We start from the raw sequence: 22,196 nt of genomic DNA, 5'->3' as shown, positions 1-22,196 counted from the left end.
CTTGTGTGCTTTGTACCCTCACCTATTATACTCCTCACCATGTTCCAGCAAAACTGGCTTCCTTTCTCTTTCTTGAACACACCAAGCTCATTCCTACCTAGGGCCTTTGTACTAGCTGTTCCTTTTATGTGAACAGCTCTTCCCTCCCTCAGATCCTAACATGGGTGATTCCTTTTTTTTTTTTTTAACTCAGATATCAGCTTACATATCACCACCTTAGAGAAGACCTCCCTGACCAACCAATCAAAATTATCCCCTACTGAATCCCTTATTCTTACACTGCCCTATTTCATTTTTTCCATCCCCAGCTCTTCCGGACTCACATATTGAAATGCCAGTTTCATGAAAGCATGGATCTCTAGACTGTGTTCAAAGATGTATAAAACAGTACCTTAGAACAGTGCCTGGCATGGAGCTCAAATATTTCTGAATAAAAGTTGCTTTGACTGTGATCTTCGAATGGCTGGCTTCTTATTCTTCAGGCCTCAGCACAAATTCAGCACTACAAAGTGGCCTCTCTGACGTCCAGCCCCAATCTTCATAGCATTTACTACTATCTGAAATTATTCCATTTTATTCCTTAATATGTATTGTCTGCTCTCCCTATTAAATTATACACCCCAAGAAAGCAAGGACCTTGTCTGTTTTGTTCACCATTGTAACTTTAGTGCCTAGCACTGTGCCAGACACACAGTGATGCTCGACAAATAATAATTGCTGTTGCAGAAAACTAAGGCACAGAGAGGTGATGAAATTTGCTGGGGGGGGGGGGGACAAAAAAAAAAAAAGAAATTTGCTCAAGGTCACTGAGCTATTAAGTGGTGTAGCCTGGATCCGAACCCAGGTCTATTTAAATCTGAAGCCCCTGCTTTCAGGAAGATGCCTAGTAGGGGAGAGAGGCCACTGTAAGAGAAACTAAATTGCATTTTATGATCTGATTTACCTTTGTATCTTCTACACCTAGAGACGCCATAAACGAACTAAGAAAGCAGGAAATGTCCAGAAATCATGAAATGGAGGTTTAAAGGAAGGAATGAGATTTTCTGCTGGGTAAAATCCAAAAAAAGCTTCTTGAAGGCATAAACTAGGAGGTAAAGCTAAGAAAGGAGCGAACGCTAGGTGGGGTGGGGGTGGGGAGGAGAGAGGGCGGTGCAGGGAGTGGCGGTCTTGCTTCAGACGTCCTGGATTTGAATCTTGGCTCTGTCTTGTATGACCTTGGGGGTATGTTTCCTCATCAGTAAAATAAATGCACCTAAAGGGCTCTTGGGAAGACTGAAATAATACACATAAAGTTGCTTTATACAGTGCTCAGGTCATAGTAAACGCTCTATAAATGTAAACTGCCATCATTACCGTTATTATTACTGAGGAAAGCGTGCTGACCTTAACAGCAGCTATTGGCTGACACAGTTATGTGGAGCAATAGAAAACTTCCTACTCCCCTAGGCTGAAAGGCGCAACACCGGAAAGCCATGGTCTGGCTCCAGGCCCCACCGTCGAGATCTCTTGGCCTCAACTAAGTTTCTCCGAGCCGCAGAGGCGGCAAGCTGCCGCTCTAGCAACGGGGTCCGCCGGCTCTCGGTGGTGCGAAGCCTCGCGCTTGCGCTGTGGGCCTGGCGGAGGCCGAGGGGCGGGCCAGTGGGGCCGGGCGCGGGCTGCGGTGGCGCGCGGAGGGTTGCAGTGGAGCGACGCCTGCCTTCGCAGGTAACTGCGCCCGGGCTGGCACCAGGGAGGGCGTTGGGGGCCGGTCAAGCTTCAGGCTCGGTCTGGGGAGACCACCTTCGCGTTCGCCCAGTCTCGGGTCGGCGGCGGACCCTGTCAGCTTGGGTGTCTGTGTTCCTGAAGCCCGGTCGGGCGCCGGGCGGCCCACGCCGAGTCCTGCCCCGAATCACGTCCGAGGTGGCGGGCCAGCCTCAGGAGGACGCCACGGGCCCACGCCCGTCTCTCGTGCTGAAAAACCCTAACTCCCGCGCACCTCGAGGGCAGGAACCCCGGTGTATGTTTGTTTACGAATGTAGCCGTGTCCAATCTCGGAGTTAGAACAGAGGGTTCATCCTCAGGGTCTGCACACATCCGGACAGGAGCTCAGTCCTCACAGAGCAGCCTGTTGCATTTTGCAGAGAACTAAGGTCCTCCTCACCTAATTTTCATCGTCTGGTTTTACTCAGAACGACACCAAGCCAGCCCCATATTCGAAGACAGCTGTCATTTACCCTCCCACGCCCTTCTTTTGGGTTCATGCTACCATGTTGTTTCACCTGGCCCTTAGATGGCCTCATGTCTAAGGCCCTTTATGCTGGTAATTCTCTTCTGGATTCGTTCCCATTTTTCAGACTCTCCCAAAACTGGGTTCCCAAAGTACATTTGTACCAATGCAGTTCCCAAGTCAGACCTGAATCCTAATCTAGGGCTGTGCCAACAGAGTATGTGTCCTTGGGTAAGTCCCTTAACTTCTCTAAGCTTCAATTTTCTTACCGGAAAATGAGGACGATCATATGTACTATATCTCCAGGTGGTTGTGAGGATGAAAGAGGTGAAAGATACTGATTATGCTACCTAGCACGTGGTAAGCACGTGATTGATGTCAGTTATTTTTTGAACAGATCATTCTGAAGAGAAGCACAACTTTCCTAGAATCAATGCAGAACATAACATTTTTCATCTGTCATACAATTAATTTTTATATGATTTTTTGGATTTTTTAAATGATGCTACTAATGCTGAGGAGTGTCTGATAGAAGTGGGTACCATGTGAAATGATGGTACAATTTGATAAAATCATATGGAAAGCAGTGGGAATGTATGTCAGGAGTTTCAGAAATGTCAGTTACTTCATTTCACAAATGCACATCAGAACATTTTCTCTAGGAAATAATTCATAATGCAAAAAATATGAAGAAAGATGGTAGTCATAGCATTATTTAAAATAGTGACAATATTAGAACTTTTTATAATGAAAATTTTTGACAGACACAAAAGTAAAATAATGAGCCCCTTCATGCCCATTATCCAGCTTCAACAATGATCAATATTTTGCCTATCTTGTTTTCATGAAAAATCTTAAACCTACTAAGTGTCTAAAAATGGGAGAACAGTTGGTTAAATCAGGGTATGTTTATTTAGAATGCATTGAAGCTTTTATTTGTTTTTGTTTTTATTTTGAAACAGGTCTTGCTCTGTCACCAGGCTGGAGTGCAGTGGCGCAATCATAGCTCCCTGTAACCTCAAACTCCAGGGCCAAACGATTCTTCTGCCTCCCCAGTAGCTGGGAATACTGGCACTGCCACCACATCCAGCTAATTTTTCTATTTTTTATAGAGATCAGGGTCTCACTTTGTTGTTCAGGCTGATCTCCAACTTCTGGTCTCAAGCAGTCCTTCTACATCGTAATCCCAAAGTGCTAGGTTTACAGATGTGAGCCACCATGCCTGGCCAGAATACTCTGAAGCTTTTTAAATAATACAGAATTGTATGTGTGATATCACAACTATGAGAATTCAAAAACAAACTAACATCTAATCTATGTAGAAAAAAGACAAGAAATATTAACTAGCTGTCTTTTAGTAACGGAGATCATAGATGATTCCCCCCTTCAATTTTTAGATATTTTATAAATGTTCCATAAAAATCATGTATCATTATTATAACCAAGAAACAACAAACAAAATCCAAAAACACTACACCTGAACTGAGCGTGATAGAATACGTCAGAGTGAGTTTACTGTTAAAGAGAATAAATATGCTTTAACTTTCCTTGATCTGTATTTGCAGTCTATGTTTACATTAGCATTCTTGTCTGCTACCTCATATTGAACTTAAATGGTCAGCTGACACATGCAAATCTTTAACCAACTGTCCTCCATGTGCAAGTGATTTAACTCTGAAATTTTATTCCCCTTATTTTGACCAGTGCTCCTTCTCAGTGGCAAGGTTTCCTGTGTTAGGATTACTTTCTCCCCACCTCCCATTCCTTTTCTTCCTGCACTAAGCAGGGATCCCACTCAGACTGCATGCATTTACACACTCTTCCTGAAACAACCATTTCTAACAATTCAAGTAGGATAATTTTATCACAATTTTTTTTGCTCAAATGGACTGTAATGAGATCTGACCAAAAATTTATTCTGCTTTTGTTTGATGAACTAGAGCTGCTTTTTAAGCTGATGATACAGTACATTTAACACAAGGGAAGGGTCACCTTCCAAGAAAATGTATAAATGAGATTTGTTTCAAATCAGTTTATGAAGAAACTTTGTTTCCTAGGTATGCAAAGAAGCCTTTTCACCCAGATGTCCTTAGAGATAATATGGATCAGTCCGGAGTTCTCCTCTGGGTGAAAGCAGAACCCTTTATAGTGGGTACCTTGCAGGTCCCCCCTCCATCCAAGTTTAGTCTTCACTATCTCAGGAAGATATCCACCTACGTGCGAACCCGGGCCACAGAGGGAGCCTACCCACGCCTCTACTGGTCTACATGGAGGCACATTGCATGTGGGAAGCTGCAGTTGGCTAAGGACCTGGCGTGGCTTTACTTCGAAGTATTTGATAGTCTTTCAGTGAGGACACCTGAGGAGCGGCTGGAATGGTCTGAGGTTCTGTCCAGCTGCATGTCTGAGGATGAAGTTGAAAAACAAAGAAATCAGGTATGGATTGATTGTGTGTATGTATGTTTAATTGCTTTGGGAAATAACCCATTCTTAATTTTTGTACTAGCCGTATAGTTTGAAGTTTTAGGTTAGTAACCATTTGTGATCTTAGAATACCACTTGAGTTTTAGCAGTTCCAGTTTGACAGTATTTAATGTATTCAATAAGTTAGTCCTTACTTACCAATCTTTATTCATCTACTCCCAAAGCACAGGAACACTGTAATTGGAAGAGGGAAATATTTTCATTAACTTTGAAAGTACTTTGTGATGAGTGTTATGAACCATTGATCCGTTACCATGAGAGCACCTATTTTAAAATGAACTTCTGCTATGTGCTGGGATTCAAAGATAATTAGGATAGCATCTCAGCCCTTATGGAGCTTATAGACTAGCAGGGGAAGCTGCTGTGTAAAAAAGTGCTGTTTAATAGTGTGATATGTACAATAATAAAAGGCAGAAAATTGAGTAAAGAATGATTTATTCTGGTGATCAGGAAAGACTTCACACAGAAAGTATATTAATCAGAGTGACACACAATCCAAGAATCTGAGTGGCTTAGAACAATAACAGTTTATTTCTCACTCATGTAGCAGCCCAACACAGGTACCACCTGGTTAGGTGAATCTCTGAGCTGCTGTTGTCCAAGCAGTGACCCAGGATCCATTATTCTATCATTTGGAGTCACAATTATATTAATCAGCTTTGCTGCCGTTAAAAACAAACAAAATGAAATTCTAGTGGTTTACAGTAACAAAGGTTTATTTCTTACTCATTTTACCTGTAGGCTACACTTCAGCTGTGGCTTTCTTCCAGGCTGTGTCTTGGCTCTGTATGTTTTCTCATTTGGGACCCCAGGCTGAAGAAATATCTTCTTTGTAGGCCATCCCTATTCTTGTAATGGAAGGAAAGAGTAACAGAGGCAGGAGAAAACTCATGATGCCTCTTTATTTTCTTATTTAATGTATGCAACTTGAGTTTGAGGATAGCATATACCACAAAACCATCATCACCATCAAGGCCATAGACATATCCATCATCTCCCAAAATTGCCCCTACCTCCTTTATTATTATTTTGTGTGTGCATGTGTTAAGAACACTAACATGAGGTCTACTGCATACAATATAGTATTATTAACTATAGACACTATGCTATATAGTAGATCTCCAGAACTTAATTTTCTTGTATCACTGAAACTTTGTATCCTTTGGTCATCACCTTTCCATTTTCCCCTCCTCCAGCCCTTGCAAACACCATTCTTCCTGTTTCTATGAATTTGACTATTTTAGATTCCACATGTAAGTGCAATTATGCAGTATTTGTTTTTCTATGTCTGGCTTATTTCACTTAGCATGTCTTCCAGGTTTACTCATGTTGTTGAAAATGGCAAGATTTCCTTCTTTTTTTTTTTTTTTTTAGACAGAGTCTCACTCTGTTGCCCAGGCTAGAGTGAGTGCTGTGGCGTCAGCCCAGCTCACAGCAACCTCAAACTCCTGGGCTTAAGCGATCCTATTGCCTCAGCCTCCCGAGTAGCTGGGACTACAGGCATGCGCCACCATGCCCGGATAATTTTTTTTCTATATATATATTTTTTAGTTGTCCAGATAATTTTTATTTCTATTTTTAGTAGAGACGGGGTCTCGCTCAGGCTGGTCTCGAACTCCTGACCTTGAGCGATCCACCCGTCTCAGCCTCCCAGAGGGCTAGGATTACAGGCGTGAGCCACCGCGCCCGGCCAAGATTTCCTTCTTTTTAAGGTTCAATACTATTCAGTTTTGTATGTGTGTGTATGCATAGTGTGTGTGTATAGTGTGTGTGTATATATATATGTATGTATATATACACACTGTATATATAGTGTGTATACACCCCCCCCCCCACATTTTCTTTATCCATTCTTCTATTGATGGATATTTAGGTTGTTTCCGTGCTTTGGCTGTTGTCAGTAATACTGCAGTGAACATGGGAATGCAACTATCTCTTCAAAATCCTGATGTCAATTTCTTTGGATAAATACCCAGAAATGGGATTGCTGGATCATATGGTAGTTCCATTTTTAATTTTTTGAGGAGCCGCCATACTGTTTTCCATAATGGCTATACCAATTTTACATTCCTACCAACAGTGAACCAGGGTTCCTTTTTCTCCACATCCTTGCCAGCACTTATTAATCTTTTGTTAACAAGTGTGAGGTGATATCTCATTGTGGTTTTGATTTACATTTCCCTAATGACTTGTGATGTTGAGCACATTTTCATATACCTATTGGCCATTTGTATATCTTCTTTGGAGAAATGCCTATTCAGGTCCTTTGCCCATTTTTTAATTGAGTTATTTTTTCTTGCTACTGAGCCATAGGAGTTCATTATATATATTTTGGATATTAATCCCTTATCTCATGTATATATACACACACACATACATGTATATATATATATATATATATATATGGTTTGCAAATATTTTTCCCCATTCTGTAGTTACCTTTTCATTTGGTTTATTGTTTCCTTTGCTGTGCAGAAGATAATCCCACTTGTTTATTTTTGCATTTGTTGGCTGTCCTTTTGGTATCATATCCAAAAAATCAATACCAAGACCAATGTCAAGGAGCCTTTTCCTTATTTTTCTTCTAGGAGTTTCACCGTTTCAGGTCTTTAATCCATTTTGAGTTGATTTTATATGGTTTAAGCTATGGGCCCAATTTCATTCTTTTGCATGTGGACATCCAGTTTTCTTAGCACCATTTATTGATGAAACTATTCTTTCTTCATTTTGTATTTTTGGCACGATTGTGGAAAATTAGTTGACTATATGTGTGGGTTTATTTTGGGGCTCTCATGATGCCTCTTAAAACTTTTGCTCAGATGTGACATACACTATGACTACTTTCATTCCCTGGGCTGATGCTTTGTCACATAGCCAAGACTAAAGTCAATGAGATAGAAAGGTAAACTGCCATACAGGAGATAAGAAAAATCCCATAGCCATAGGTAGGGCTGTATAAGTCACTTGGAGGATGGGTAAGTGAACAATTGAAAATAATCATGCAATTTGCCACAGCCATGCCCATTAGGGCCTCAGAGTCCTTTGCTTCCATTTCTTTTGTGAGAGTTTTATGGGTCAGGCTTGAAAGTGGTAAATATAAATTAATCCACATTCCATTGACCATAACTCAGTTATACCATATCTAACTGCAAGGGGTGGGGAGTGGGAAATGCCATGTAATTTTGTGCCCAGGAAAAAGAGAAAAGGTATTCAGCTAGCATCTAGCCAGTCTCTGCTGTATGGGGTAATATCTAAACAGGGTTTTGGAAATTGAAAAGAAGTTTATCAAGCAACCATGAGGGGAAGGGTACTACATTTATTCATTAATCAAATATTTATTCAGTGCCTACTGTGTGCTATGTGTAGTAGTAGATACTGTGGATATAGAAATGAATAAAATGTTTAGGGATTTCCAAATTTTTTGAGTGCTTATTGTGTACCAGATTCTATGCTAGTTACTAGAGATATAAAAATGGAAAAGCCAAGGATCATATAGTCTCATGGGGAGACTATATGAAAAAATAATGATAACATAAGAAATAATTGTTAAAAATGTATAAAATCAAGGACTTATGCTGAGTGAAAAAAGCTAATCCCAAAAGGTTACATATTATATGATTTCATTTATATAACATTGTTGAAATGACAAAATCATAGAGGTGGCAAACAAATAAGTGGTTGCTAGGGGTTAAGGAAAGGGTGTGGCTATAAAAGGACAACATGAGAGATTCTTATGTTGATGGGAAATTTCTGTATCTTGATTATATCAATGTCAGTATCTTGATTGTGATATTGTACTGTAATTTTGCAGGATGGGTGAAGGGTACATGGGATCTCTCTGTATCAGTTTTTACAACTGCATGTGAATCTAGTTATTTCAAAAGTTTAATTAAGAAATAAAAAATTTATAAAATATATAAATTCATGGGGCTCGACATTGACAGTAGATTGAATAGATCTGGGTAATCTTGAGAATCTGTACTTTTAAATTCTTCAGATGGTAGTGATTTTTAGCCAGGTTGGGAATCAGGGAGAATATAGCTGTATACCCAGATGTATTACTTCATTTTTTTGCCTCTCCTGTTTGTGCATTGGAATGGATATACAAGGATAATTAAGGGCTTCAAATTGTGAGTTTCAAACCAAACCCTTCCTTGAATAAGAAATGACTTTATGCATCTATCAGACTACTAGTATTTTTCTCTTTAAGTCAAACACCCCTTTAAGAATTTGGCGAAAACCAGCCGGGTATGGTGGCACATGCCTGTAATCCCAGCTACTCAGGAGGCTGAGGCAAGAGGATTGCTTGAGCCCAAGAATTTTGAGACCAGTCTGGACAACACAGTGAGACCCCATCTCAAAAAAAAAAATTTGGTGAAAACCTGAAGCCTAATTTCTCCACAAAATGCGCATACAGAAAAAATATATATACAATTTTGGAAGTTGTACTGATACCTTAAACTTTCTTGATGAGTCTGTGAGCCTTAGGTTAAACCTCTGTGTCTTCACTAAATTTCCTTCTTCCTTTCTTCCATTTATTCATTTATTCAAATTACTAAGGTGATTTTTTAACTGTAACTTTAAATTTCTGAAATAATGTACTTTAAAAAAGTGTATACTTCATCCTTTCCCTTTCATCAGTTTTGGGAGAGAATCTGTATGACCATAGATGCTATCCAGCTTTTTACAAAGGTAAATGACTCTACTTTTATTAGTCTTAGAAACTCCTGCATCTCCATATCAGAGACATACATATCAAATGCTAGCAGTGTTTCTAAATTGTTTTCTTAGAATCAGCAAACTGTTGTGATTGTTTACTTAGTTGTAGATTAACGATACTGTTTTAAGACGTGTTTTACTTTTCTGCTGACATTGGGTGAGAAAAACGTTTTTTTAAATAAATATGATATGTACTCATCATTTATTTTCTTCTTGGATAGGTTTCAGTGGACACCCTACAGTTTCTGCTCTTCTTATACATACAGCAGTTAAATAAGGTCTCCTTGAGGACATCTTTGATTGGAGAAGAGTGGCCTAGTCCCAGAAACAGATCTCAGTCTCCTGACCTGACTGAAAAATCCAATTGTCATAATAAGGTACTGTTTATATCTTGGTCTCTTTCTCTAAAATGGGCAATTTGTGAGGGAGATGGTTCACCTTCATTAAAAATTATGTTGGGATTTTTTACATAAGCCAGTGATTTGATGGCTTTTTTTGTTTCTTACTTTTTACTTTCTCTTAAATTATAAAACAAAATCAATGTGTACAGAGAAGTGTGTATAGAGAAGTGATTTTGATACACTACTTTCACTGATATAAAAAACACTAGCATGATTTTTGGGCAAATCATTCACTATATTCTATTAGCATTCCTATTTTTGCAAATGTTAATGAATTTGAGTCTACTCATTTGACGAAAATAGGATAAACAAAAAGATATGTTTGTAAAGTCTCTTGAAATCTGAAAAATTTTCTATAAAAATATCTTCTCATATTGCTTAATCATGCTTAAGTACTTATATATGATGTGACAACCTAGAAGTTAAATTTAACTGCCTCACATTGTGAGTTTTAGAAAATGTCTTATTGCTTTTTCTTTCTATTTTTGTAAAAAAAAAACCAACAAATGTTTTTACCTGTTTTCGTGGAAGTATTCTGAAAAACTTTAAAATGTAGACCTCAGTATTAATGCCATATGCAGGCTGTTTTAAAATGTTCTGAGGCTAAAAAAAAAAAAAACTCTTTGTTATTTGGCACTTTTATAATCTCTTTTTAATAAATCTGTCCTCCCTTATATTCCATGATACTATACTCCCTTGGTTTGGCTTCTGATTCTTCCTTCTCACCTTTTTTCATAAATTTCTCTCCCCCTGATCCTTACATGCAGCTATTCTGCCTGTGGCAGTTTCCTCACTCAACATACTCATTCAAGGTAATTCTTTCTATTCCCGCAACCTCATATATCTCAATGACTCCCAACTTTGTCTTCATCCCAGAATTCTTGCCTCATATTTATCCCATCACGTAGTTGCCCTAGCTATACCTGAAATTCAGAATGTTCAAGTCCAGATGTATCAGTGATCCCAATCATTGCCTGCTCTCTCCGCATGTAGTTCCTGCTGAATAGGCATTAATAGGAGATGGTGTTTTGAGCCAAGGCAGTCTGCAGTCTTATCTGGCTCTATCACTTAATAGTCACATGTCTTTAGGCAAGTCAATTAATTTCTCTAGACCTTGACTTCTCCTCTCTAGATGGGGATAATAATGCCAATTTCCCAATGGTTGTGAGAGTTCAGTAATATTACCATGCGACTTGTTGCATACTAAGCACCAGTAAATGGTGACTCTGGTTTTGTGTTATAGCATGACCTTTCCAAATAACTGATAGGACCAGGGATGGACACGTGTTACTATGTATTTGAAATTGCTCTGATTTGAAGTGATGACCTGGGCCAGTCAGTCCCCCCAGGTAGAAATTATGATTTGGTGATGAGTGCTTGAACCAAAAACCTAAGTGGCATTGGGACCAGAATACCACCATGCTTGGAGGTGACCTGGAGTTATGAGGGACTAGAAACTCTGAGGTAATCGGAGAAGCACAGGACGCTTGTCATCAGAGAAAAAGAAGAGAATGGAAGAGACATGCAGAGAGACACTGGACCCTGAAAGAGAATCAGATTCTGGTGGCTTCCCATTTCCAGTTCTAACTTCATTCGGGAGACGACTGAGTGTCCCTACAGTAAAATCTCCCTTTCCTTGAGTTAACTTGTACTCCCTATGCCAGTGAAAGTTACCACCAGCCCACCCATGCTCCTTTCTCACCACCCATACCCAGTTAGTTGTAAAGTCTTACTGATTCTGCCTCAATATGACACTTTAAATTTGTCCCTTTTCTTCCTCTTACCTAAGCTTTTTTATCTAATGACTTTTTTTGCATTGATTTCTTTAATTAGGTTCTAGCTGGTCACCCTGCTTTAGTCTACAGTCCATCTACCACACTGGACTTTCTAAAATACAGATGGATTATATCTATCTCCTGTCTAAACTCTGTCAATGAATCCTCCTTGTCATTGTTGGGTTCATACTGAATTCTGTGGAGCCACCATATGGCCTACTTTGAGGAGGAGGAATGCAGTGAGAGGGAGGAAGAGCAGGTTGAGGCTGAGGACAGCTTACTTTGATCTGTTTTCTTTGGCATCCAGAGGAGAACTTAACTAAAAAGAAAAATAAAAGATATAGCTATTTAGAAAATAGTTTGGAAGTCCCTGGCATACAAAATAAAATCCAAATGTTTTAGTATTTCATACAAGCTCTTTCATGATTGGTCCCTGCCTACCCTTTTAACTTCAGCTGCTACTTCCCAGCATGCTTCCTATACCCTGCCCAGAATTTTCAATTCTCTGAACACAGCAGGTATTTCTACTCCATTGGGCCTTTGCATTTGCCATTCCCTATGCCTACAATGCCTTTTTTCTTATCTGTTTGCTTAACTACCAGCATCAATCAAGAATCTATTCAAACAGCAATCCAGTGTGATTTTTTTCTCCCAGGTGGAGTTGTTCCTCTCATGCTCATAGAACATCTTTATTGATCTCTGCTGTAGGTCTTATCTCACTGTGTTGTGGTTATTTGTTTATACTGTCTTCTCATGAGTTCTTTGAGGACTGGAACTATGTCTTAATCAATTTGCATGTTCGTCACTTAACATTTTTCATGTCAGTAAGAGGTGCTTAGAAAATATCTATCAAATGAATGGGTCAAATCACTAGAACATCTGCCAACTCAAAGCTTATTCCCAAAGTTATAATTTCTCTTAAATCAAGTCACTGTAAGATTCATTGCCTCATTTCACCCAGTAGAATTTGAAATTCCTTCTGTAATTGGAGAAGGTAAATTAAGAAACCTAGTGTTTTATTGAATGAATGTCTATGATGGTTACTTTTATGTTTGATCTGAAACTTTTAGAGTATGTACTAGCTCTGTGATCTTTATCAAGTTTCTTTATCTTTCTGTAAATCCATTTCCTCATCTGTAAAATAGGTATGATAATGGTATCTATTCTAGAATTACTGTTAGGATTAAATATGTTAAAGTATACATAGCACTTAATGCTTGACACACACTAAGGTTATTTATTAGTATTACTTTGAATTACTTAAGGTGGAAAGAGAATCTATTTATACCTATCACATACACAAAAAAACTTTATGTTTGTTTTTTTGGTTTTTTTGAGACAGTTTTGCTCTGTTGCCCAAGCTGGAATGCGGTGGCTTGATTATATAATAGTTCATTGCAGCCTTGACCTCTTAGACTTAAGTGATCCTCTTACCTCAGTCTCCCAAGTAGCTGGGACTACAGACTTGTACCACCATGCCCAGCTAATTTTTTAATTTTTTGTAGACACAGGGTCTCACTATGTTGCCCAGGCTGGTCTTGATCTCCTGGCCTCAAGTAATCCTCTTGCCTCGGCCTCCCAAAGTGCTAGGATTACAGGCAAGAGCCACCATGCCTGGCTAAACTGTGTAAGATTTATAAACCACCTAAATCCTTTTTGGGGATGAGGCAGAGAATAAATACAAAATAATTAAAATATAGAAGTTTTAGATCTTGTGGAATCTCTTTGTTCTGTTAAGAGTGCTTTCTTTTGATTTTTTTTAGAACTGGAATGATTACAGTCACCAAGCCTTTGTCTGGGATCATCTATCAGATCTTCTTGAGCTGCTTTTAGATCCAGAACAACTCACTGCATCATTTCATTCGACCCATAGTAGTCTAGTATCTCAAGAAGCTGTTGTGGCACTCAGCTTTCTTATTGAAGGTACAGTAAGTAGAGCCAGGAAGATCTATCCACTTCATGAACTTGCACTGTGGCAACCACTGCATGCAGAAAGTGGCTTTTCAAAGATCTCTAAGACTTTCTCTTTCTACAAGCTGGAAGCCTGGTTGAGATCCTGTTTGACTGGGAATCCATTTGGTACATCTGCTTGCCTCAAGTCTGGAAAGAAATTGGCTTGGGCCCACCAAGGTATTTTTTAATATTTTAATCAATATTAAATTGAATGACTAGTTAAGGAACCTAATGTTTTCTAGTGTATTAATGATCACACATCTTCTGTAGAGGACCTAAAAAATAGTGCTACTATAAAAGAGAAAAAGAGAACATCTGTCTTATGTATATGACTTTTTCTCTCAAGGGAGCAACAATCTCAGAGAGTTAATTTATTTGTCACAGTCTTCTTGGTCACAGTTAACAGAAACTCCAACTGTAGTTAGTCCTCTCTTTGCTCTGCTTTTCTCTTCTCTGACTCACCTTCATGCTGTCACACTCACTTGCTTGGAGCTTTCCTATCTTCTATACAACACAGCAGAATTTGGCCATCTCACGGTAAGAGAGTTCGTAGAGAGATACTGTCTTTTTAGCTGCATAGGCATAAGCAGAGTAGATGTTTCTAAATTGGAAATTTAAATTTTTATTAGAGAGAATATTGGGTTACATCAGGTATCCCTGAGGATTCAGCAGTGGCTAAATGGACAGGTTCAGGTGCCATATAACTCCTGGGCCCAGGTACAAGTTTAAGAGACACCAGTAGGTGTCTGTGCTACTAAGGCAAGTACTAGGCAAAATGAATGGGAAAAAAATGCAGTAGAATATACTTCTGTGATCTCTGAATTGGAAGATAGAGAACTAGAGAAAATATTAGGTTTCATACAAATGTGAAAAAAAAGTTTTGTATTAAATTTTTATAATGAAAAAAACAGAAAATGGTTGAACAACATCTATAGAATCTTGAGCAAAAAGATTGTAATCCAAGAATTATGTATCCAACTAAGCCCTAATATGAGGTGTAAGACTCTCAGATATGTAAGGCACCCATAAATATATAAGAGAATACTACATAATCTTGATGTTCGTAAAAGAATATAGGTTCAAGAGAGTTTTTGAATGTTAAGATAGGCACTAGTAGGAAAAAAGAAAGTCCAACCTTATAAGGATTGTACTAAAATGTTAACAGTGATGGAGAGTAGGATTACAAATGACTTTTATCTTCTTTTACTGTTGTTTTTCTGCAATAACCATGTATTATGTACATGGTACATATGTAATAAAAATAAACTTATATAATAAAAATAAACAATGAGTTATTTTAAAAGAACAATAGCATACTTAAGTGACCATTCCACATTTGGCCAATATTGTTTACAAGGGTGTCCCATTGGCTTGCAGGGAATTACAGTTTGAGAAGCCAGAAGCCAGTCACATAATGGTGAGACTATGTTAGGACAGCAACTTATACATAATTTTTGAGTGTTAGTTTGTGCAAGACACTATTTGATAGGAAGGTGTGCTCTCAGGTAGTAATGATCTTGGGAATAAAACACGAACTCAAACACGATTCATGGAATAACGTGGTAAGCAAATTAGGGCTACAGTATTAATATTATGGCAATTCAGAGAGCTGAATTATGGTTGGGATGATAAAGTAAAGCATCATGGAGGAGAAGATACTGGAGTTAGGCCAGCTCTTACACTTACTAGCCATATGACCTTAGGCACATTACTTAGCTTAAAGAGTAGACAAGAAAGAAATCTTTGATCTATAAGCAATCTTAAATGGTTTATAGGTTTTAAATTTTTTTCATAAAAATTATGAAATAGTACAAATACAGAAAAGAACAGAAAATGATATAGCAAACACCTTTTTTCCCAATCCCCAGATCTAACATTTTTTCCCTCACATGTAGTATCTAATTTTAGACGTGTATATACATAAACATGTGTAACCTCATACAGTTGTTTGTTTTCTTTGATTTGAAACTATCTCATTTATTTATATGTTTTCTTAAATAGTGGAAGGAACAACCAAAAGAGCTAAGATTGCTTGTAATACTCATGTGGCCCCTAGGATGCATGGCATGGTGGTGATGAGCCAGGTTTACAAGCAGACGTTGGCCAAGAGCTCAGATACTCTGGTGGGGGCACACATAAAGATTCATCGGTGCAATGAGTCTTTTATATATCTGCTCTCCCCCTTACGGTAAGCACAGTCTTCATAGCGTTCTGGCATTTTGACATTTTCTTTGGACTGTGGCCCTTTTTTTGCCATCAGAGAATAATATTTTAGTCAAATAGTTTTTATCTTATTCAGAGGAATTTATCTCATTTTTTTCTTTTTTCAGATCTGTGACAATTGAGAAATGCAGGAATAGCACCTTTGTCTTGGGCCCCGTAGAGACTACTCTTCACCTACACAATTGTGACAATGTTAAAGTCATTGCTGTTTGCCATCGTTTGTCCATCTCTTCTACTACAGGATGCATCTTTCACATTCTGACGCCTACGCGCCCACTTATTCTCTCTGGGAACCAGACAGTAACTTTTGCCCCTTTTCATACCCATTACCCAATGCTAGAGGACCATATGGCCAGGACGGGCCTTGCTACAGTGCCTAACTATTGGGATAATCCAATGATTATGTGCAGAGAGAACAGTGACGCTAGTGTCTTCCGGCTCTTACCACCTTGTGAATTCTATGTATTTATTATTCCCTTTGAAATGGAAGGGGACACAACAGAGATACCAGGGGGTCTTCCATCTGCATATCAGAAAGCACTTGGTCAAAGAGAACAGAAGATACAAATCTGGCAGAAAACTGTGAAGGAGGCTCGTTTGACAAAGTGAGCATTTTTTAGAAGTAATAGTTTATATTTTATGTGAAACTCCATGGAAAAACAAATTAATCTGTACATTTTTACAGCAGTGCTAAAGTAATGAAAGATATATTGTATCTTTTATGAAGGCTTGGATTTCAGGTCAGTATTCTAGGCACTGTTGGGTTGAGGGATGGGAGTGAGTGGATACTCAAGTATTGGACTCCCTTCTTTTAAGAAGCTGAAGTTTAGTTGGCAGATTTAAGAGTTATGTGAATCAAAGAAATCATATATAGAATATGCCACATAATTTAAGACTATTCTAAGTATCTTCTAGGTACTAACTCATTTATTCTTAATAATAATTCCCTATTAAAGATGAGAAAACTGAAGAACTGAGAGATTAGGTACTTTACCCGAAGTCACACAGGAGCCAGGATTCACACCAGTTGGCATGGTTCCCGAGGTTCTTAAATGCCTCTGATGTCTTTGTCATTTTCTTTCAACTATTGTCATACCATATCATGTCATATTGTATCATACAATACCATAATAACATTATAATAATGTGATATAAAAATGGATGACCATTGAAAAAACATCCTTTTAAAGAAATTCTGTTGTTTGAATAAGCTTCTGATATTTAGGTGCCTAGATTTTATTACACGTGAAAAACTTGTATGCAGAGTATGGGATATGGTAAGCACTTGATAAATGTTAACTCTGAACCATAGTGTTTTCAAGTGGTGAGATCCATGGTGACGCTAGAAACAATAAAAGTAGTCGATTTGACTTTGGGAATATAGGCAGACAGAAATCAGTTTGAAAACGGACTGCCAATAAGATCTATTTAAAATGATTAGATTTTGTCATTTTCCTGCTCTGACCCCTCTAATGGCTTTTAATCATATTTGGAATACAATCTAAAGTCTTTACCATACCTATCAGGCTCTTTTCCTCATTTGCTGCCATTCGCTTCCTAATTTACTCCCTCCCAGCATACAACAGTCTTCTTGCTATTACTTAGTCATTGCCATCCAGCCAGACTGCTGGGAACATATGTAGAACAAATGTGGATTGTATTGACTCACTGCAAGAAGCGAGAGAACTGTGTTTTATCTCAGTGAAAGTTTGGCGGTTTTGTCTCGTGTTAGGGGATTTGGGGGAGGGTTCTAGGAAGCAGGGCTATCTGGGACTGAGAGTAATTCTATGATTTGGTAGCTTCATAATTTTTATATCTAAGGCAGGAGGAAGGAAATGGAGTTAAAACTGTAACTGTAAGGAAGCAGCAGTCACTCAACCAGGAAAGGGTGATGTTTGGTCATTTTTGTGGTTTAGACCACAAATTTTTTTTTTCTGACGGGGAGCAGAGGGTGTCTGGAATGAGATATGATTATGGAATGGTCTTGTTCTTGCTATGGACTGTCATAATCCTGGAGCAGCTTTGTCTTATGTTGGTATTCTGTGGAATTGCCTACATTCAACAGAAGACCGCCACAACCAGGCCAGGTCCAGCTACACCAAGGCCTAGGATGGTGCTAAGCTAGCTCCTGGCTGTCAGGAGCTACTCTTTTCTGTCTTATTGTGCACATGTTAAATATGCTCCAACTTTAGAATCTTTGTCCTTTTTGTTTCTTCTGCTTGGTATGTTCCTCCAGATCTTCATTTTGCTTACTCCTTCACTTCATTCAGACCTCTGCACAAATGTCATTTTAGAAAGGTCATCTCTGTCCATTCTTTTTCTAAAATAGCATTTCCAATATTCTCTATTCCTTTACCCTGCTCTATTTTTCTCCAAGGCTCTTATAACTGTTTAACTTTATATCATATATTTATTTGATTTGTCTTTCCTGCTAGAATATATGGTCCACAGGGGCATAGACTACATAGATCCCAATGTGAGTGGTTCCTCTGGAGTCGGGTAGTACCATCCAGCCTGGACAGAAGCTTTGTCTCTTCTCTTTTCTTTATACATTTATCCCCATCAATCAGAACACTACCCAGCATTCACTTGGTCCTCAGTAAATATCTGACAATGAATAAGTCTTTACAAAGAGAGCATTGTATCTGACCAATCCTTTTTGGGTGGTAGAGGGTGGTCTAGTGTACTCTAAACAGAGAAAGAACAAAAGGATAACTAGAAATAATGAATGATTTAATGTTATCCCATTAAAGTGTTATGTAATCACTTGGAATTAAATATAGATGAATTAGTGTTCTTATGTTCTTTCTGCTTTCACTTGTGATTTTAGGGATCAAAGGAAGCAGTTCCAGGTACTTGTGGAGAACAAGTTTTATGAATGGTTGATTAATACAGGACATCGCCAGCAGCTGGACAGCCTTGTCCCTCCTGCAGCAGGCTCCAAACAAGCAGCAGGATAGGGATCCTACATCAAAACACTGGTAGGCATTTAATGTACATCACTTAAAACATTCTTTGGGGGAAACCTTCCAAGTGTAAAAAAAATGCACAGAATATTATATTATTAAACATTGCCAATTGTTTTCTCCCAGTATACACAGACCTTTACATACCCATATTTTTATTACCATATTTTATAGTGAAAAAGCCAACCAAAATGGAACCTGTAGAAATTTGGGCAAATATAATAGCCAAGTTTTAACTTTTTTGCCTTTTGCCTGGTACAATTTGTACTGTCTAAAGATAGTATAACTCTTCCCCACACATAGCTTTAAGTTTAATTCCCTCTTTCTAACACATCTTCCCTCTTTCCTATCCCTCCAAACCAGTTCATAAATTAGCTGATCTTTGTTGATTACACACAGGAGCAGTAATAACCAGAATTAATCCAAATGAAAATTTGATTACTGAACACTAGAAGATCATAGATTAAATAGAAGAGAATTAGGATACAAACAAATTTACTGGAAGTTATTTAATCCAAATATATGCTATTCTTTTCTTAATAGAAATTAGTTTACTTTGGTATTTTAAAACATGAACGATAGAGGCCGGGCGCGGTGGCTCATGCCTGTAATCCTAGCACTCTGAGAGGCCGAGGCGGGTGGATTGCTCGAGGTCAGGAGTTCAAGACCAGCCTGAGCAAGAGCGAGACCCCGTCTCTACTAAAAATAGAAAGAAATTATATGGCCAACTTAAAATCTATATAGAAAAAATTAGCTGGGCATGGTGGCACATGCCTGTAGTCCCAGCTACTCGGGAGGCTGAGGCAGTAGGATCGCTTAAGCCGAGGAGTCTGAGGTTGCTGTGAGCTAGGCTGACGCCATGGCACTCATTCTAGCCTGGGCAACAAAGTGAGACTCTGTCTCAAAAAAAAAAACATGAACAATAGAAAAATGGACAAAGGTCATGATTAGATAGTTCACAGAAAAATATTTACAGACATAAAGATGATCACTTAAAGAAATGTAAGATACTGCTTTTTATTTATCAGATTGGCAAGGATCAAAAACTGGTTGTACACAATGCTAGCAAGCCATTTCATTTGCCACTGGGAAAAGTGTAAATGTATGCAACCCCTATGGAGGGTATTTTGACAAAATTAAAAATACAAATATTATTTGATGTAGCAGCAATTTCACTTATTAGAATTTATGTTACAGATATACTTGTGTATATAGAGATCTATTTAATTTTTAATTTTATTTTTTTAAATTGACAGGTAAAATTGTATGTATTTATTATGTACAACATGATGTTTTGTTTTTTAAGAGATGAGGTCATGCTATGTTGCCCAGGCTGGCCTTGAACTCCTGGGCTCAAGTGATTTTCTCACCTCAGCCTCCTGAGTAGCTGGGACTACAGGCCCATGCCACCAGGCCCAGCTGATTTTTAAAATATATACACATTGTGGAATGGCTAAATCAAGCTAATTAACATATGTATTACCTCACATAGTTCTCATTTTTGTGGTGACAATACTTAAAATCTACTCTCAGCATTTTTCGAGAATACACTATATTATTGTTAACTATAGTCACCATGTTGCACATTAAATCTCTTGAACTTATTCCTCCTATCTAACTGAAATTTTGTAACTTGTAAAGATCTGTTATAAAAAGATGTTTATTGCAGCATTGTTTGAAATATGTGTAGACTGGAAACAACCCAAATACTTCTCAGTACAGACTGGTGCCTAATGAACTGATTCATCCATACCATGGAATGCATCTTTAAAAATAATGAAGTTTATCTGTATGTGCTGATACTGAGTGATCTCTAAGCTCAGGGGGAAAAGTAAAATGTTGCTTTGTGTGTGTGAAAATAGAGAGGGATTATCAGACATATTTATATACTAATTATAAGCCTAAAATTTTTGAAAGGATATAAAGAAATTGTAAACAGTGTTTGTCTTTGAGGAATGAGATTGGGTATCTATCTAAGGTGGGAGAAAACTTACTCTTTGTTTTAAGTTATAATCACATAACGTGAATTAAAATTCACCTTTTTAAAGTGAAGAATTTAGTGGCTTTTAAATATATGCAAAGTTTGGACAACCATAACCATTGATAAATCCAGAACATTTTCATCACCCCCAAACTAAAGTCCATTGGCAGTCACTCCCCATTCCTCCAGCCTTCTATATCTTCTTCACCTCAGCCCCTGGCAACCACTAATCTACTGTATGTATTCTGGACATTTCATATAAATGGAATCGTACAACATGCGGCCTTCTCTGTCTGGCTTCTTTCACTTTGCATGTTTTCGAGGTTCATCTATGTTATAGCATGTATCAGTACTTCATTCTTTTTCATGGCCAGATAATATTCCGTTGTGTGGATCTGCCACTTTGTTTATCTGTTCATCAGTTAATGGACGTTTGGGTTGTTTCCACGTTTCAGCTATTCTGAGTAATGCTGCTGTGTACATTTGTGTACAAGTTTTTGTGTAGACATATATTTTTATTTCTCATAGATATATATCAAATAGTGGAATTGCAAGGACCTATGTCTTACTTTTTAAGGAACTGGTTTTCCAAAGTTGTGAAAATGTGTTCTTTATTGTTTATTTTACATACTGTTTACATTTTTAAAGTATGTATTATTATTTTTTTTTAAATTTTTACAGCATTTAGTTAACACATGGTGAGATTAAGAATTAGAAATCTCATGGGGATTATACAAAGGAAATGGTAAAAATTTTACGTTAAGCCTGCCAATATTTTAAGTCTATATATGAATTTCTTCTATTATGAACTTATGTGACACCTAGCGAAAAAGAATATAATTAACTTAAACTATCATCTGACCTTGATAATTTATGTGATTTTGTAAATGCATGGTTCTTTTTCTTATTATTTGCATGAAGGCAATAGAAAATTGTTACTAATTTTTCTTTTGTTGTCTTCAGGGCATTGTGGAAGCACGAGGATGAATGGAGGATGGTGCTCATCTTGAAACTAAATTGGGAAGGCACTCTTGCTGCTTAGGAGATATTGGGCTTTTTCTTCCTATTTAAGACTTTTTGATTTTCCTTCCATATTCATTTATTACTGTTTAGTTTTAATTTTAGCTAAACTTCTGACTTTCATATAAACATATTGTTTATAGAATATCAGAAGACTCATCTTTATGATGCCAAAATGAAAAAGTTGATGAAAGCAGTCTTATTGTATATATGTTAATATTAAAGTAATTGAATATAGATTTGCAAGTCTACTGCCTATTTTAATTTGTATGATGAAAGGATTTCATCCTTTCTAGAGTTAAATAAGACTTTTATAGTTATTTGTAACTATTTAAAAGGAAATTGCTACTTCTTTTAAAGAATAGAATGAAAGTATGATTTATTGGTATACAAATATGGTAGAAAGTTTTATATGAAGATATTTTAGTCTTTAAAGTATGAAATTTAATGAAATTGTATAAAAATCTT

General features: G+C 37.7%; 1 protein-coding gene across 1 annotated transcript; it reads left to right on the top strand.

Annotated features, from left to right (window-relative positions):
- The first annotated feature begins 1,600 nt into the window (after nucleotides 1–1,600).
- Nucleotides 1,601–21,974, top strand: TBCCD1 (TBCC domain containing 1). Its single transcript, XM_045539868.1, has 8 exons — nucleotides 1,601–1,704; nucleotides 4,264–4,642; nucleotides 9,631–9,786; nucleotides 13,349–13,715; nucleotides 15,540–15,726; nucleotides 15,869–16,366; nucleotides 18,592–18,742; nucleotides 21,672–21,974. The coding sequence occupies exons 2-7, from the start codon at nucleotides 4,307–4,309 to the stop codon at nucleotides 18,719–18,721; spliced, it is 1,674 nt and encodes a 557-aa protein (XP_045395824.1). The 5' UTR covers nucleotides 1,601–1,704; nucleotides 4,264–4,306; the 3' UTR covers nucleotides 18,722–18,742; nucleotides 21,672–21,974.
- Nucleotides 21,975–22,196: the final 222 nt, after the last annotated feature.

Source organism: Lemur catta, chromosome 1 (assembly GCF_020740605.2).
Source record: "Lemur catta isolate mLemCat1 chromosome 1, mLemCat1.pri, whole genome shotgun sequence".
NCBI classification, from domain to species: Eukaryota; Metazoa; Chordata; class Mammalia; order Primates; family Lemuridae; genus Lemur; species Lemur catta.
The sequence above is the reverse complement of the archived record's forward strand: the minus strand, read 5'-3'. Positions and strand labels throughout refer to the sequence as shown.

What these genes read in the sequence shown, in the direction of transcription:
- TBCCD1 (XM_045539868.1), top strand. Translation starts at nt 4,307, where the DNA reads ATGGATCAGTCCGGAGTTCTCCTCTGGGTGAAAGCAGAACCCTTTATA. An exon ending in TTGAAAAACAAAGAAATCAG is followed by an intron (nt 4,643 to 9,630) that starts GTATGGATTGAT and finishes CTTCTTGGATAG; the next exon opens with GTTTCAGTGGACACCCTACA. An exon ending in AATCCAATTGTCATAATAAG is followed by an intron (nt 9,787 to 13,348) that starts GTACTGTTTATA and finishes GATTTTTTTTAG; the next exon opens with AACTGGAATGATTACAGTCA.